The sequence below is a fragment of the Toxorhynchites rutilus genome, chromosome 1, assembly GCF_029784135.1.
Source record: "Toxorhynchites rutilus septentrionalis strain SRP chromosome 1, ASM2978413v1, whole genome shotgun sequence".
Lineage (NCBI taxonomy): Eukaryota > Metazoa > Arthropoda > Insecta > Diptera > Culicidae > Toxorhynchites > Toxorhynchites rutilus.
In genome coordinates, this window is record NC_073744.1 from 125,932,118 (window position 1) to 125,947,668 (window position 15,551).

Genomic DNA, 15,551 nt, shown 5'->3' on the forward strand with positions numbered 1-15,551 from the left:
TCAAATATGTTTTCCCCTGTATTAAAGTAACATGTTTTTACTGATGAGAAAAATTGATTATTGTGTTCGGTATTAGTAAATATCTGATATTACATTGGTGAGTTTCTTTTTCTTTATTTCATCCATACATAACCCATGAGGAATCTCGTCTAGGATCACAGAGGGCGGTTTTTATCATATCTCGTTCCACTTTGGTATCTTTTATCTTATACGCACCATCCAACGACTGTTTACGGTAAACACCCTGTGGAGTGAACAAACAATTCCCAACAATCAAACAAGACGGACCTTTTCAGAGCCACCATTCATTATCAAAGAGTTTAACGATGTAATTCTTCAAACATATCCAAAATCAACAGATAGCCTAACGGAATCCTACGCTAACTATGCGGCCGTGTCTTGAACATAAACCTGCTGTGATTTTTTTTCCTTCAATTCAAAGTTTACATTTTTCACTTTTCGAACCACGACTCTAGTTTGTAACGAAAACGTTCTGACTGATTAAAAACAGTTTTTTCTCTCATTTTCATGCGAAATCAAACGATTTCCAAAAGGTAAACAATGTCCAATGTCAATGTGACGTGACAACAGCTGATCTTTTGCGGTTTCCGACTGTTGAACCTTAATGCTGTTTTTTCAGTTTCGTTTCAGAACTTACAAATGAACTTTGTTGTATGATTTGTCAACACAAGATGAACGTGGAATCCTGTGTATTCAGTTTTTCGAAAAGCTCGCTAGAACTTTGCAAAAATTGGCATGCATTTTGTGACGTTAAAACAGGGTCTGTACGAAAAAATGCTCTACAAAGCATTGTTACGACACAAAATCAATGAAGTGTATTAAAAATGAATTTCACCGTATTATTATCTGAGTTATGGTCCTGAATACTTCTCACTTTCGACTGAGATCTCCCCTTGCCCTTCCAAAGGTCTATCATACACTCTGTCCAACTTCTATAAGACCACCCTGATTCTATTTCGTTGTAACACAAACAGTTAGAATTTCAATAAGATACATTCATACATTAAAGAATGAAGTATATTTAACGTCAATTTCGTTCAAAAGAGTTGTTTGTTTATTGTGCTTAAATATGATAATTTCAGCTGTCCAGTTTCTATAAGACAATTTAAAAACTCATAATTATTATCAATGAAAAATTCAAAACGATCGGCTGATTTACATGTCAATAATTCGGCTAATAACGTGGAAAACTCGTTTTGGAATACTATTTACCAAATTCTGCTAAACGGTTTTCTCGATATTTTTCCGTGCTTCCGAAATTGCGAACTTGAGCTCTTTGATCGGGGTGTACCTCTTTTCCCCCAGTTTAGATTCTGCGTACAAGGATCCCCCTAAGATTTTCAGCAGGATTCAAGTCTGGAAAGCGAGCCAGTCAAAAAAAAAATAATTTGCGGTCCTTAATCCATTGCTTGGTGTTTCCTTGCTGGTATGAATAGTAGCATTGTGCAGTTTCAAATTAAATCGAACTAAAAATGTAGATTTTAAAAACTTGTATTTGTGACTCGAACGAAAGTTTGTGTTCCATTTGGGTCGGAGAAAATATGAGTTTTCCACAGTACTTGGTAATTTTTTGACTCAAGTGTAACTTTTGAAAAGGGCGTATTGATTTTAGTAAGAGAAATCTTTGATAACTTATCTCTCGAAAACTATGAGTCGTACTGAAATAGTGTCTTCAAAAGAATTATAGAGTATTGATGTTGAAACGTGAAAAAAATATACTCTGAGAAAAAAAGTTAGGACTCTTTTTTTTGTTTACAAAAAAAAGTTTTGATTTTCAATATCTAAAATATATATTTTGATTTTTTCATATAAAATAAAAGTCATGCAAAAAATTCTAAAAATGAGTCCAAGATGGTATAACTATTTTTGACAAACTTTGTGGAACATCGAATTTTTATGAATCCTGATGTGATAAAAACAAAAAAGCTCCTTATCAATCTCCTTCTAAATGCAGCGATTCTCGAGATATTTGAAAAAAAAAAAACATTTCTAATTTATTGTCTTTTTCAATTTATTTTTTTTTCCTGGAGCTTATTTCTCTCTGCACCTGCTGCTTGATCTCGTCGATTTGCGTTTGGGAGAGCATGTTGTTGCGTACTATCGCTCTACGCCTCGCGTTCATCGCGTTCTGATCAAGCCTCCCGACGAACTCTGGATACGCTTCCTCGAACATTGTTAGTATTCGAGGGCGACCGCTCATGTCCGTCTCCAAAGCAGTGCAGATGTAATAGGCGCGGATCACGAATTCATTCATTTCGTGTGTCCACATGATCCGGCGCCTAGTGGTACCCACAAGTGTGGACGACTGTCGTCTGGCAGTCGCAACACGTCTCGTAGGCGCAGCGTTTCTTGGGTGATGTCGATGGCTGCTGTTTCCGTGTGGCGGTAGCTCTTCGGGTTGAACCCGGCTGGTGGCCCGCTCTTGCACATCGCCCTCCAGCCGCTGGCCGCTCGCTCTTACGCCCGTTCCAGGACCAGCTCCAGTTCGGGGACCCTCCTCGGGTGATCGCATTCTAATTACTCTTCATGAACGTAGCTCCATTTTCTGGGTGTATCTCCTTTGCCCGGGAGACAGCGGGTTGGCAAGGCCTCCATGACCCGGGAGTCCTTCCCCGGGAGAGATATAGCGCTCTGACTCGCTCGCACCCCCTCACTTAGCCACTTTCGACACCCGTTCTCGGAGCCAAGACCAGGTGTGTGTTTCCAGTTCACGCCCGATCTAAAAATGTCGTCATATGATCTTCGTGGAGGCGTGAGATAGGAACATTTGAGACCAACAGGCAGGCTCCTACCCTATGTTGATCCCCATTTGAGAACCTTTTTTTTAATTTGTATATGTATTTTTTAATTTTTTTAATTTTTTTTCATATAAAAAAGAAATCTAGTAGAAAATTTAAAAAAGGGGTCCAAGATGATAAAACTAATTTTGACGAACTTTGTGGAACATCGAATTTTTATGGATTTTCGAAACTTGGAATTTTTGTATGTTAACAATAATTTTAAGACACAAGTTATGAATTCTGATGTAATTTAAAACATAAAAAACTTACAAATGCAGCCATTCTCGAGATATTTCAGAAAAATACTATATGTTTAGGAGTTACGTTTAAAAACATTTCGCTACGTTTAGTATTAACCCACATGTCTTCAAATGTTTTTCAAACTCCAAAACATACATTTTTACTATAATGATGTATTTGGAAAAGTTGTTGAAAATTATGAGCAAATTCATAAAATTTCATGAAAATGACGTTATACGACAAACATATTAGAGAGCCAATTTTATAGGAGTACCGGTAAGTTTATACGTTTTTGTATCAAAAATTAATGCGTTATTCTGTAAGAATGGTTACAAATTTAGTACTCAAAGTATTGCCCATCGCTAGTCACAACTTTTTCCCATGTTTCTGGCAAGTTTCAAGGATCCCTTTGCGGAAATAATCGGTCGGTTTGTCGGCTAACCACGAATCGATCCAATTTTTGACTTCATCAAAATTGGAGAAGTGCTGGTCAACCAAGCCATGTTGCATTGATCGAGAAAGGTAGTAGTCGGACGGAGCAATGTCTGGAGAATACGGCGGGTGGGATAGGACATCCCATTTCAGCGTTTCCAAGTATGTTTTGAGCGGTTTCGCGACATGCGGCTGAGTATTGTCGTGCTGCAAAATAACTTTATCGTATCTCTGCTTGTCTTGTGGTCGTTTTTCCTTCAGTACACGGCTCAAATGCATCAATTGTCGCGGTAGAGGTCCCCCATAATGGTTTCATTCGGTTTTAGCAGTTCATAGTGCACCACACCCAGTTGGTCCCACTAAATAGACCTTCTGGCCGCGAATATTCCGGGCGGTCGTCGATGTTGATGCATGGCCGGGGTATCCATATGTTGCCCGACGTTTAGGATTGTCGTAATGGACCAACTTTTCATCACCAGTAACGATTCGATGCAAAAAACTCTTTCTTTTATGCCGTTGGGGCAGTTGTTCACACGTGAAAAAACGGCGTTCGACGTCTCATGACTTCAAATCATACGGCACCCAATGTTCTATCCTTCGAATCATTCCCATTGCTTTGAAACGATCGAATATGGTTTGTTGAGCTACTCCAAGTGTATCTGCAAGTTCATGTTGCGTTTGTGACGGATCTTGATCGATCCAATTCTTCATCTTCATCAACATTTTTGGCGGAACGTTCTTCATCTTCCAAGTCAAAATAACCACTTTTAAACCGTGCAAACCACGTCTGACACGTTCGCTTAGTTGGAGTTGGTGACCATCATAAACTTTCATCAAAATGCGATGACTTTCCGCAGCTTTTTCTTCATATTGAAGTAATGTAGTAACACTCTCGTTGGTACGAAATTCGACATATTCGAAGTGACAAAAAACTATGTTGTTTACGCTTCAACTTTTTGACATATACTGAAAAAGACGCGCAATGACAGTAGCTTTTTGATTCACTGGAATAATAATCAAGTTGCGCCATCTGTTGTAAAACCGAAGAAACTTACCGGTACTTCTAATACTATTAAAAGACAATAAATTTGATCATTTTTAAATATTTCGAACATGGCTACATTTTAAAATGGCTGCGTGGCTAAAAATGATTGTTGAAAAATCATAAAAAATCGATGTTCCACAAAGTTTGTCAAAAATAGTTTTACCATCTTGTACCCATTTATTTAATTTATCACATAACTTCTATTTAAATGAGAAAACTTTAAAAAATTTAAAAAATTATATTTTAGATATTGCAAATCAAAGTTTTTCCTGTAAATAAAACGAGGTAACTATAAAAAGTTAAAAAAAAAATTTGGACATCAATACTCTAGAACCCTTTCTAAGACATTATTTCGGTAGAACTCATGGTTTTAAGATATAAATTATCAATGGTTTCTCCTGCTAAAATCGATACGCCCTTTTCAAAAGTAACATTTGAGTCAAAAAAATCCCAAATGCTGTGGAAAACTCATTTTTCCTCCAACCCAAACGGAATACAAACTTTCATTAGAATCAAAAATACTCATGTTTAGTCATTTGTCGATTTCATTTGCTCCATTGTTTTGCTGGAATGTGAATTTTTGTGACGATATCCATGTGAATTTTTGTGACGATATCCACGCAAAAACGGTAGGAGAGAGGATTCCAGAACATGTATGTAATCCTTGAATGATGTGAAAGCTACCTTGAGCTTTCCGGTTGCTCAGAATCCTGCCCAAACCATGCACGAGCCTCCACAAAAATTCCTGGTTGAAAAATACTGTTCCTTCTTCCATGAATCACGCCAGTACCCGTTGAAACCATCAGGACCATCCTAATTGAAGGTTTTTTCGTCAGTGAAGATAACCTATATATTGAAGAACTTTTCGTTATGGTATATAGCAAAATGCACCCTTTTGGAAACATTCTTTGTGGCACATACCATGTCCCACTGTCGGTTCATGTGAGCTTTGGCAAAACTCAGACGTCTTTCGATTTGAGATGGTGTAAGATAAGGAGCTTTAACCTTTTAAACCCTCTTTATGTTAGGATTTTTGATCAAAACTTGACGAATTGTCACCCGAGTAACATTCAAATTGAAATATTGCTTCATTTGCATAAGCGATTTTGAGGTATTCGAAGCTGTTCTAGCTATTTCCTAGCTGACCGGAATATCAGAGAGCTTTGATTTACGTGGAGCTATCGCCTTCTTACCGTATCCTTGAGGATTCGTCAAATAATTGAGCACTACTTGATGAGATCGTCCAATACGACGAGCAATTTCTCTGATACCAACATTTTATTGGTGAAATGCATCTTTTTTTTCTCTCCGTGCGCACTTTTCTTTTTGGCATTTTCCAGATTTATTGATCAAAACAACTAAATTAACGACAAAATGTAACTGGTCTTATAGAAACTTGACACCTGAAAAATACAAAATCTTTGGTTTACCCTCAGCGCTTACACACACACACATATGAAAATCATGCAGTGTATGGTAGTCTCCAATACCAATACACTAGAACAAGGGTTTTCAAATGGTGCTCCGCGAAGTTATAGCAAATGCTTCCGCTGGAAAACCCTCCTTCACAAAAAACATTCTTTAATTTAGTTTCACTGGGCATATAGTGATTTATCTTGTTTGTACCGGGTCAGATATCGTGTAACTGCTGCGTGCAACCGAAATAGAGTTGTTTCCGGTTGGGTAATGTCAATGCAAATAGGATTTGTTTCATTGTTAAAAAAATGCTTATTATATATTAATACTGTGGGTAATGGGGATGAAATCGATATCATATTAAGTTGGATGATATCATTGATAATGTGAGGGCCGATACGAGAAGGATTTGTAGTATTTTTAGCACAACAAATGCTACTCATCATTTACCTAGTTGAAAAAAATTAAAGTTATACCAAGCTTAAACCAAGCCATTTTTCAAAATATATATACCACATTGTAAAATGGTGACTTTCTAACCTATTTAGAGTAAAACGAATATGTGAAACCGGGAAATTTGAAGATAAATTCTGATTTTTCTAGAAAATTTGAACGAGTTTCATACCAAAAAAACAAAACATCCTCATTTTACTCGCTGCGCCATCTGGTTGTAAACCCAACGTAAATTCGTCAATTGAAAAATCTCAACCCTAACGGAAATACCCACTTCTGATTGGTCGAAATTGACGACACATGCGGCGGGTCCCTAACAGAGCCCTCAAAACCAAGCTGCCTGGGGGAAATCGACATTGCAAATACATAAAAGTAGAGGGAGCTTTTGCTCCCACCGAAATGTGTTTCCTAACAGAGACATCAAAATCAAGCTGCCTGGAGGAAATCGACATTGCAAATACATGAAAGTAGGGGGAGCTTTTGTTCCTACCGAAATGTGTTCCCTAACAGAAACATCTTAACCAAGCTGCCAGGGGGAAATCGGGATTGCAAATATATGCAAGTCGGGGGTTACTTCGTTAAATTTCATATCAATGACCGATCGTTTATTGTGAAAAATTTAGCGCAAGTGTAAGTGTAAAATTGTACATGGCAGCAGTTGTGTGAAAAATAACTTGATATATGAAACGATTTATTTTAATTTGCTAAAATTAAAAACCAAGGTGTGTTTCCTAGGGTGACAGCGAAAATGGTCATGTCAAATTTCAAAAACCGACCATGTACATTTTGTTTATTGGCCAAAAAAAAAAGTTTCAGCTCGATCGGACATGATTAAGGGGAGCCTCAAAGCGCTCAAAGTTTAGATTTTTTGATCCTCGAAAATCTTCCAAGGGGGGAGTAAAGGAAATTTGGAAAATCGATTTTTTTTTCGATGCCAAATGACTTAAACATGCATGAAACGTCGTGATCTGATGTTTTCACGAAAAATATTTTTGGCCGAAAATCGACTTTTTTTTCGAGATGACACCAGATCGAGATTTTCGAGGATCTAAGAATCAAAACTTTGAGTGCGTTGAGGCACCTCTAAATCATGTCCGATCGAGCTGAAACTTTGCACAGATTTTTTTTTTGGGCCAATAAACAAAATGTACATGGTCGGTTTTTGAAATTCGATATTGGTGAGTTTTTTTCTTTATTTCATCTATACATATCACAGGAGGCATCTCGTCTAGGATCACAGAGGGCGGTTTTCATCATACCTCGTTCCACTTCGGTATCTTTTATCTGATACACACCATCCAACGGCTGTTTACCATCCTTCTGCCATCATCACTTGGTAAACACTGGTGGAGTGAACAAACAATACCCAACAACCAAACAAAATTGCCCTTTTCAGGGCAACCAAATCATTATCGAAGAGTTTAACGATGTAATTCTTTAAAAATATCCAAAATCAAGAGATAGCCTAACGGAATCCTACGTCAACTATGCGGTCGACCCTCCTATGACTTTCTAGTTTATCAGATGAACCTAAGTAACATAAGCAAACAATGAGGGTCAATAGTCCAAAAAATGACTTGTTATGATACGATGAAATTCTTATTTAATATAACTTATTCATTGTGTGACGGGACAACGCTTTGTTTTTTCGCACAGAGCGCATTGTCACGTCACAAAACGCTTGTCGATTTTTTCTAAGTTCTTGTGAGTTTTCTGAAAAATTGAATATTCAGGAATCTACGTTCATCTTTTGTTGACAAATCATAGAAAAAAGTTTATTTGTGTGTTTTGAAACGGAACTGTAAATACAACATAAATGTTCAAAAGTCGAAAATCGCAAAAAGACAGGCGTTGTCACGTCACAAAAGTATTGGGCTGCCAACAAGCGAATTCTTGTAGGATCATGTGATTTATACATGAAAACGAGAGGAAACCTGTTTTTAGTGAGTCAAAAGTCGATGAGTCGCCGATGCTGATCAACTTGTGGAGAAAACCCGCAATAAAAAGAGAAACAGGACCAGTAGTTGCTCTTCAACTCATATAGCAACTTCTAGGATCGGCAAAAGAACGAGAGTTGATGCGTCAGTAGATGCGTCTGATTTCAACCCACCGATGACCGCAGCATCATTTACAGTCTCAGAAATAGATAGGAGACATAACATCTCAACAATTCACCAGCGAGAACCTCTACTAGATCCTATAGTTGCACATCATCCTACCATCGTTAATGCGGTAGTAACATCATCACAGCCTCTTGCAACCTACTCCACAAGTAATCCAGAGATAGGCGCACCTGTGCCGGCCTCCTCATCTAGTTTCACAGGTAATGTGCCCTCTTGTATATGTCCGGCCGAAGTCGGTCGAGATACTACACAACTGATTCGTTCTTCACTGATACCAGATGCAGATCTTAACCAACAACGGACATCCACTACTATCAACATGCTAACCTCTGGAATTAATTCCTGCATGGACAATGGGTCCGGATCACGAAACAACGCAAGTATCCAGCATACCGCTACACTCCCCACGCTCTCCGTTGCTCCGGTCGCTAAACGATCTGATTGGTTTTATTTGACACGATTCCTACCAACAGAGACAACTGGAAATATTGCTCTTTATATTTCGAAGAGATGCAGCGTTGAAGCTTCGAAAATTCGGTGCCATAAGTTAATCCGTCAGAATAGGGATGATGATATTCCGTTAACTTTCATTTCGTTCAAGTTAAGCGTTCCAGATTCGATAGTAAGCGTAATTTGTTCTAAAAACTTCTGGCCCAGTGGTGTGTCAATATCACCTTTCTCAAATCGTAAATCATCAACTAATGCAGTGCAAAATTTACCCTCTCGCAAGGATACTGCTGGCTCTGACTAGCAACTACAATCAGTCGCACAACAGAATGCTCAGTCGAATCAGACCGTTTTTTATGCCTTCCTCCCACACCGAAAGCTCCTCAGTAATTGAACTAGGTAGCTCTGTCGTCACAACAACACAATCACTTGAGCCCTCAGGCGGATCGCAACCGATAAGTGCGAGCATCGCTGGTATGATTTACGAATTGGTTATCTATTACCAAAATGTCAGTGGTATGAATTCCACTATTTCTGACTATCTTCAAGCTAGTTCTGATGCTTCTTACGACTTCATTGCACTCACTGAAACATGGCTCAATAGCAACACACTGTCTAAGCAGATTTTCGGTCCACTTTACAATGTCTACCGACTGGATCGATCTACGATGAACAGTAATAAACTTCATGGAGGTGGAGTCCTTCTGGCCATTCATTCAAGAATTCATTCTCGTGAATTGCTTCCCCCTAATGGGCCTAAGATTGAGCAGATCTGGGTGACTGTGTCGCTGAGCCTCCACACTATTTTCATCGGAGTTGCATACGTTCCACCTGACCTCACAAATGATTCATCTGTGATTGAACAACATATTTCATCGTTAATTTGGATTACTGAACTAATGAAACCTAAAGACAATATTATCTTGCTGGGTGACTATAATCTACCAGGCATTAAATGGATCCTCAACACATCGAATTATTATCACCCTGATATCCTGCATTCGACTATGCACCGCCAGACCGAATGTCTACTCGACAGTATTAGCTTCGCTGGACTAAGTCAATTGAATGGAATCGTCAATGCAAACAACCGCATACTTGACTTATGCTTCACCAATACTGAGCTCATTTCAAACACAACAGTGATCGAGTCATCGTTTCCTTTGGTGAAAGTGTGTCATCATCACCCTCCGCTCCTCATTTCGTTGCGTGTCTCGCCACCACTCATGTTTGCAGGCACAGCTGAATCGGTCCATTACAACTTCAACAAGGCTGACTTTCTATCAATGAATAGATTTTTTCTGAACATTGATTGGAACGCCATTTTAGATGCATGTGATGCTGAATCTGGCTCTCTTGCTTTATCAAATGTGTTGCTCTATGCAATTGACCAGTTTGTCCCGAAGAAAAGAACCCATAATATTCAGCAACCTCCGTGGTCAAATCGTAATCTGAAACATTTGAAAGCAGCGAAGAGATCCGCTTTGAGAAATTTCACTAGATTTCGCTCGTATTATTGGAAAACCCGTTACGCGCTGGTCCACAGCAATTACAAACGTCTTAACAAAGTTTTATTTGCCAGTTATCAGAACCGCGTGCAATCCACTTTAAAATGTAACCCCAAGAGATTTTGGGAATTTGTCAACAACCAAAAGAGAGAGTCCGGTCTACCGACTGTGATGACACGTGGAAATGTTGTAGCTTCCAGCCGAGAAAGTATCTGTGGGCTGTTCCGGTGCCAATTCAAGAGTGTTTTCGTCAAGGAATGTCTTAATCATGAGCAAATTGTCTCCGCAACCGCTAATATACCTCATCTTGCAACGTTTGGATCACCACCTATAATTAACCAGAACATCGTCAAAGACGCCTGCCATAAGCTGAAACGTTCTTCCAACCCTGGACCAGACGGAGTCCCCTCCATTGTTTTGAAAAAGTGTACCGATAGTTTGTCTTACCCACTGAGTCTCCTTTTCAATCTCTCCGTAGATTCTGGCATGTTTCCAGATATATGGAAAAAGGCTTATGTCTTCCCGGTTTTTAAGAAATGCAGCAAGAAAGAAGTGCAGAACTACAGAGGGATCGCTTGCTTATGTGCAATATCTAAGCTACTCGAGCTCATCGTCTTGGATTACATCTCCTACACATGCAAGAGCTATATAGCTGAACAACAACATGGATTTATTTCGAAGCGATCAACAACTACAACCCTAGTTGTTTACACATCATTTATTGCTCGTGCCCTACAGTCGCGTTAGCAAATAGATGCAGTTTACACCGATTTTTCGGCGGCTTTCGATACCATCAATCACCAGTTAATAATTGCCAAACTTAATCGTCTCGGTTTCAACGGCTTCTTTCTTAAATGGTTGCAATCCTATCTGGTAAATCGACAGATGTCTGTTAAAATTGGTGACACTATTTCCAAGACCTTCAGTGTTACTTCGGGTGTTCCCCAAGGAAGTCACTTAGGACCATACATTTTCCTGCTATTTCTGAACGACATCAATTTTGTTTTGGATTGTCAAAAATTGTCTTACGCAGACGACTTTAAATTGTACTATTTAATTAATAGTGAAAATGATGCAGCATTTCTACAGTCGCAAATCGATGCATTTGCTGCATGGTGTGACAAAAATAGAATGATTCTAAACCCCACCAAATGCTCAATTATTTCATTCTCGCGTAAACGCACTACAGTCCACTTCAACTACAAGTTGCAGGGCTGTATATTACAACGAGTCAATTGTGTCAAGGACCTAGGAGTTATGCTCGACTCTAGGCTTACATTTCGTGAGCACAATGCATATATAACGACGAAATCATCCAAAATGCTCGGATTTATGTTTCGTGCAACAAAACACTTCAGGGACATACACTGCATAAAGGCCGTATATTGTTCCCTCGTTCGTTCGATACTCGAGTATGCATCAATTGTTTGGTCATCATACTATCAAAACAGCATTCTGCGGCTAGAAGCTATCCAGCGCAAATTCGTTAAATTTGCTCTACGGAATCTACCTTGGAGTGATCCCAGCAACCTTCCCAGTTACGAATATCGCTGCAGACTCATCGGGCTTGATTCTTTGTGTAATCGCCGCAACCTTGCCAGAATATGTTTCATTTCCGACTTGATACTGTCGCACATAGACTGTTCAGAGCTTTTACAACTTGTGAACTTTAATATCCAGCAAAGGAATCTGAGATCTCATAACTTCCTCCAGATACCGTTTTCACGCACGAATTACGGATACTACGAGCCAATATCGAGTATGTGTCGAGAGTTCAATAGACACAGTATATATTTTGACCTCGGGATATCACGCACATCACTTAGAAAAAGATACATCTCTTCGATCACAAATACTCCGTCTAGTTATTAAGTTTTTAATTATAATTTAGTACGTAAGCGTCATTTGGGTTCTGTATACCCGTTGATTTGTCGAATAAATAAATAAATAAATAAATAAATAAATAAAACGTTGTCACGTCACGCTGGAATGGGTCATATGCGTTTTACCAGGTTCCTATTCCCTTTTCGTTCAGAGGTTCTTACCTTCTTTTCTATCAATTTTGTATTTGGCCTAGCAATAAATTCGTTCAAGTAACTACGAAATGAATCGAATCATTGTAGTTCCGACTTTAGACATATGAGCACTTATTTTGAAATTCGAAAATCGTCCGATAGAACGTTTAATCATTACTCATTTTTCGCGAATTTATATATTGACTGATTTTTCTGTTATTGACGCTTCATATTACAAGGTTCATTCGTCTATCAATGAATATTTCTGGGATTGAACCCGTGAACGATCCTAGTGTGTAAAAAATGTTATAAAAACAGTTGATTTTGGGTTATCGGGAGAACCTTATGATTGTTTAGTTTTTAAATTTTTGTTCATGGGGATGAGTAATTCGGAAATGTGGTCCGAAGAGAGGGACATCATTCCTTCGGAGAAAGGCAGTATGTAATTCTACCGAAGAACGCGAAAAGCGAAAAGAATCCATGACAATTTGTGTAAATTATTCGCTCCTACCTCTGGCATCGATAAAGGGGGATGAAACTATTCGCCCCATTGCTTTCTGGTTTGTGTTTATTCGGATTTATTTCCCATTTGATTACTTGGTTTCCTGATTGTGTCGACCCATTTCGAGTTCGTGTTGCATCATTCCGCCAAATGAAAGCGCAGTGCGAAAAATTGTGAAAACTGGTTGGTCTGGGAGGATGCAATGGGGGTCCTCTGTTACAAATTATATTTATGTCAGTAGAAGTAAATTATTCTACAATTTGTGAATAAATCTTCTCAGTGTTCTGTAATGCTAGAAATTATTTACCTGACATACCCTTTTTTAATCTTAACTATTTTACAGAACCATTGTATAGTCCACTATGTGATTGTAGCAAATCTCCAAGGATATCTGGGCGGTGACTTTGAGTGTAAAGTACATCCACTCGACGAATAGTGTGTTTTGTAATGACCATTGATGGCGTACAGAACGAAAGCAATCCACCATCACATCGAAATGTTAACAATCTTTCTGCCCTGACAACTGACCTTAACGTAAGTCTGGCATCGCTTCCCAGCAAGCAACAAACGCCGGCCCCATCAGGCCAAAGTGGATCAACGCCTAGACCGGCTCTTCTTTACTACTGTCCGAGTGAAAATGCAACCGCGGTCGGTGATGGTGACCAACATCGACGCATTCCACAGCTTCTCGTGCGACAGGTGAACTGGAAGTTCTACGATTATCCCCAGCCCTCGTTGGGACGTGAAAGTACGCCACCAGTGACACTGTTGCCTCAAACCGAGGAAGCTCTGAAAGTTCTGCGAGAAATCGATAACAATATTGCTGCCGTCGGACGGTTTGACGACCATGGATTCAGTGCGTTGCTGGTAAGTTTGAAAAAAACTGCGAGCCCTATTGAATTTGCTGTGTAATTAGGCTTGAGAAACATCCGACTAACTTCAAAACAACAACAGCAATATAACTGATCCGACCGGAGCGGATGCTAATTAAATATCTACCAACTGTGCCGGGTTTTCACTCCCACAACTTTTTTCTATGCTAGCTAGAATTTCCCATGGTTCTGCCTGTCGTTGTGTTTTGCTTTCTTCCCCATTGGTTAGCCATTATTTTTCATTAGTTTCTGTTGACATCCTATTTGGGTTTGGGTGTCGTATGGAAACCCTGCTGCATCCGTCAGAGTTCAGAGCAACGTTCGCTTGTGCATTCATTCCGTAGGACTTCTCGATGGGAATTCCCGCTTCGGCGTTAATTTAATTTTTATATAAACCATAAACGAAGTTTATATGCATTTTCCGACGCCCGCAAAACCCGGTTCGCTCGGCGTGGATTTCTTTGGTTCATTAGCCCCGAATGAGCTTATGTGTTCCGGCGAACTTGTGCGGCCCGCGTCTTTTAGTGGGTTATTACGACCAATATTTCCATCAGAACGGCCATAAACCGTAGTCCGTTAATGTGGCAACGCTCATCGATGTCGGTGCGGATTTCGCTGAAATCCTTTATTCGTCTGTCATGCATTCGGAAAGCCTCGTTTGCATCGTTTTTGTCCAAACATGTCCCAAAAGCTGCCGGGTCGAGGATATGCTGCGCTTTCCAATGGCCGACAGAATTTAGCGCGTGGAAGCCGTCATTCGTTTTTAATCATGTTTGAAATGCTCATCAATGAAATCGCTCTGTTCGGAAATGTCCTGTTTACTGTTAGTGTCCACACCGGAGCCGAATGGATTACGCTTTCGGGACGAAAAAGAAAACGGCTCTATTTTGTTTCAATGAATGCGGAATGCACGGGAATAGTAATGGCGATTTGGTTGACAAAAGGACAAACTACTTCAAAGCGATGGGACACAAATGGTGGACCTCATAATTAATAAGGTAATGGATGTCGAATTGGAGCAGATTAGATGACATGGAAAAATGCTTCATTAGCTAAACAGCTGTTTTCAATTATGTGCGGAACAGTAAATCTAGTAATTACGTGAAATCCGCTCTTGTTCTTTTGTAACTGCCATCCGGCAGTGGTAATGCATAGTTAATGAAATTAAGTGCCAAACAGTGACCGAATGAGATTACACATGTGTACGCACATATGCGATTAGTTGTCATTAATTGTGCTTTGATTCAACATTGGTTCCAAAAAGGCAATCGTTGGGGGATTCATGCGAGAATAACTGTTTACGTGAGTTACTGTTCCCAAATGGTTGTCATGTGAATGTTAATTTTATAGTAGATAGGATAGTAGGATGTTTATTTGGTATCTTTCTTATAACAATAATTTTAAATGTACACCCAAAATTAATTTTTAGCACATGTTATGCCATTCCGATTTATGACATTAAATGAGCTGAAAAATAACAACAAATGTTTCACTCCCCAATACATGTATATCATTTGTATAATATATATGCTAGAACCAATATGAGCGAGCGAAACAGGAGACACATCTAAATGAAAACATATGAAAGCTTTCATATAGTTTGCCAAATTCACGGCCCAGACAGAGATTCTCATTCATGTTCTCCTTCATGTTCTCCTTTACCTCTCATTCATGTTCTCCTTTACCCTCTTAGAAAA

General features: G+C 39.2%; 1 protein-coding gene across 1 annotated transcript in view; it reads left to right on the top strand.

Annotated features, from left to right (window-relative positions):
• The window catches only part of LOC129766260 (uncharacterized), a 200,417-nt gene that overhangs the window by 42,653 nt on the left and 142,213 nt on the right, over positions 1–15,551 (top strand). The window contains exon 2 of the mRNA XM_055766777.1: positions 13,326–13,849. Coding sequence (XP_055622752.1) covers positions 13,430–13,849 — 420 coding nt within the window. The 5' untranslated portion in view covers positions 13,326–13,429. The remainder of the gene's footprint in view (positions 1–13,325; positions 13,850–15,551) is intronic.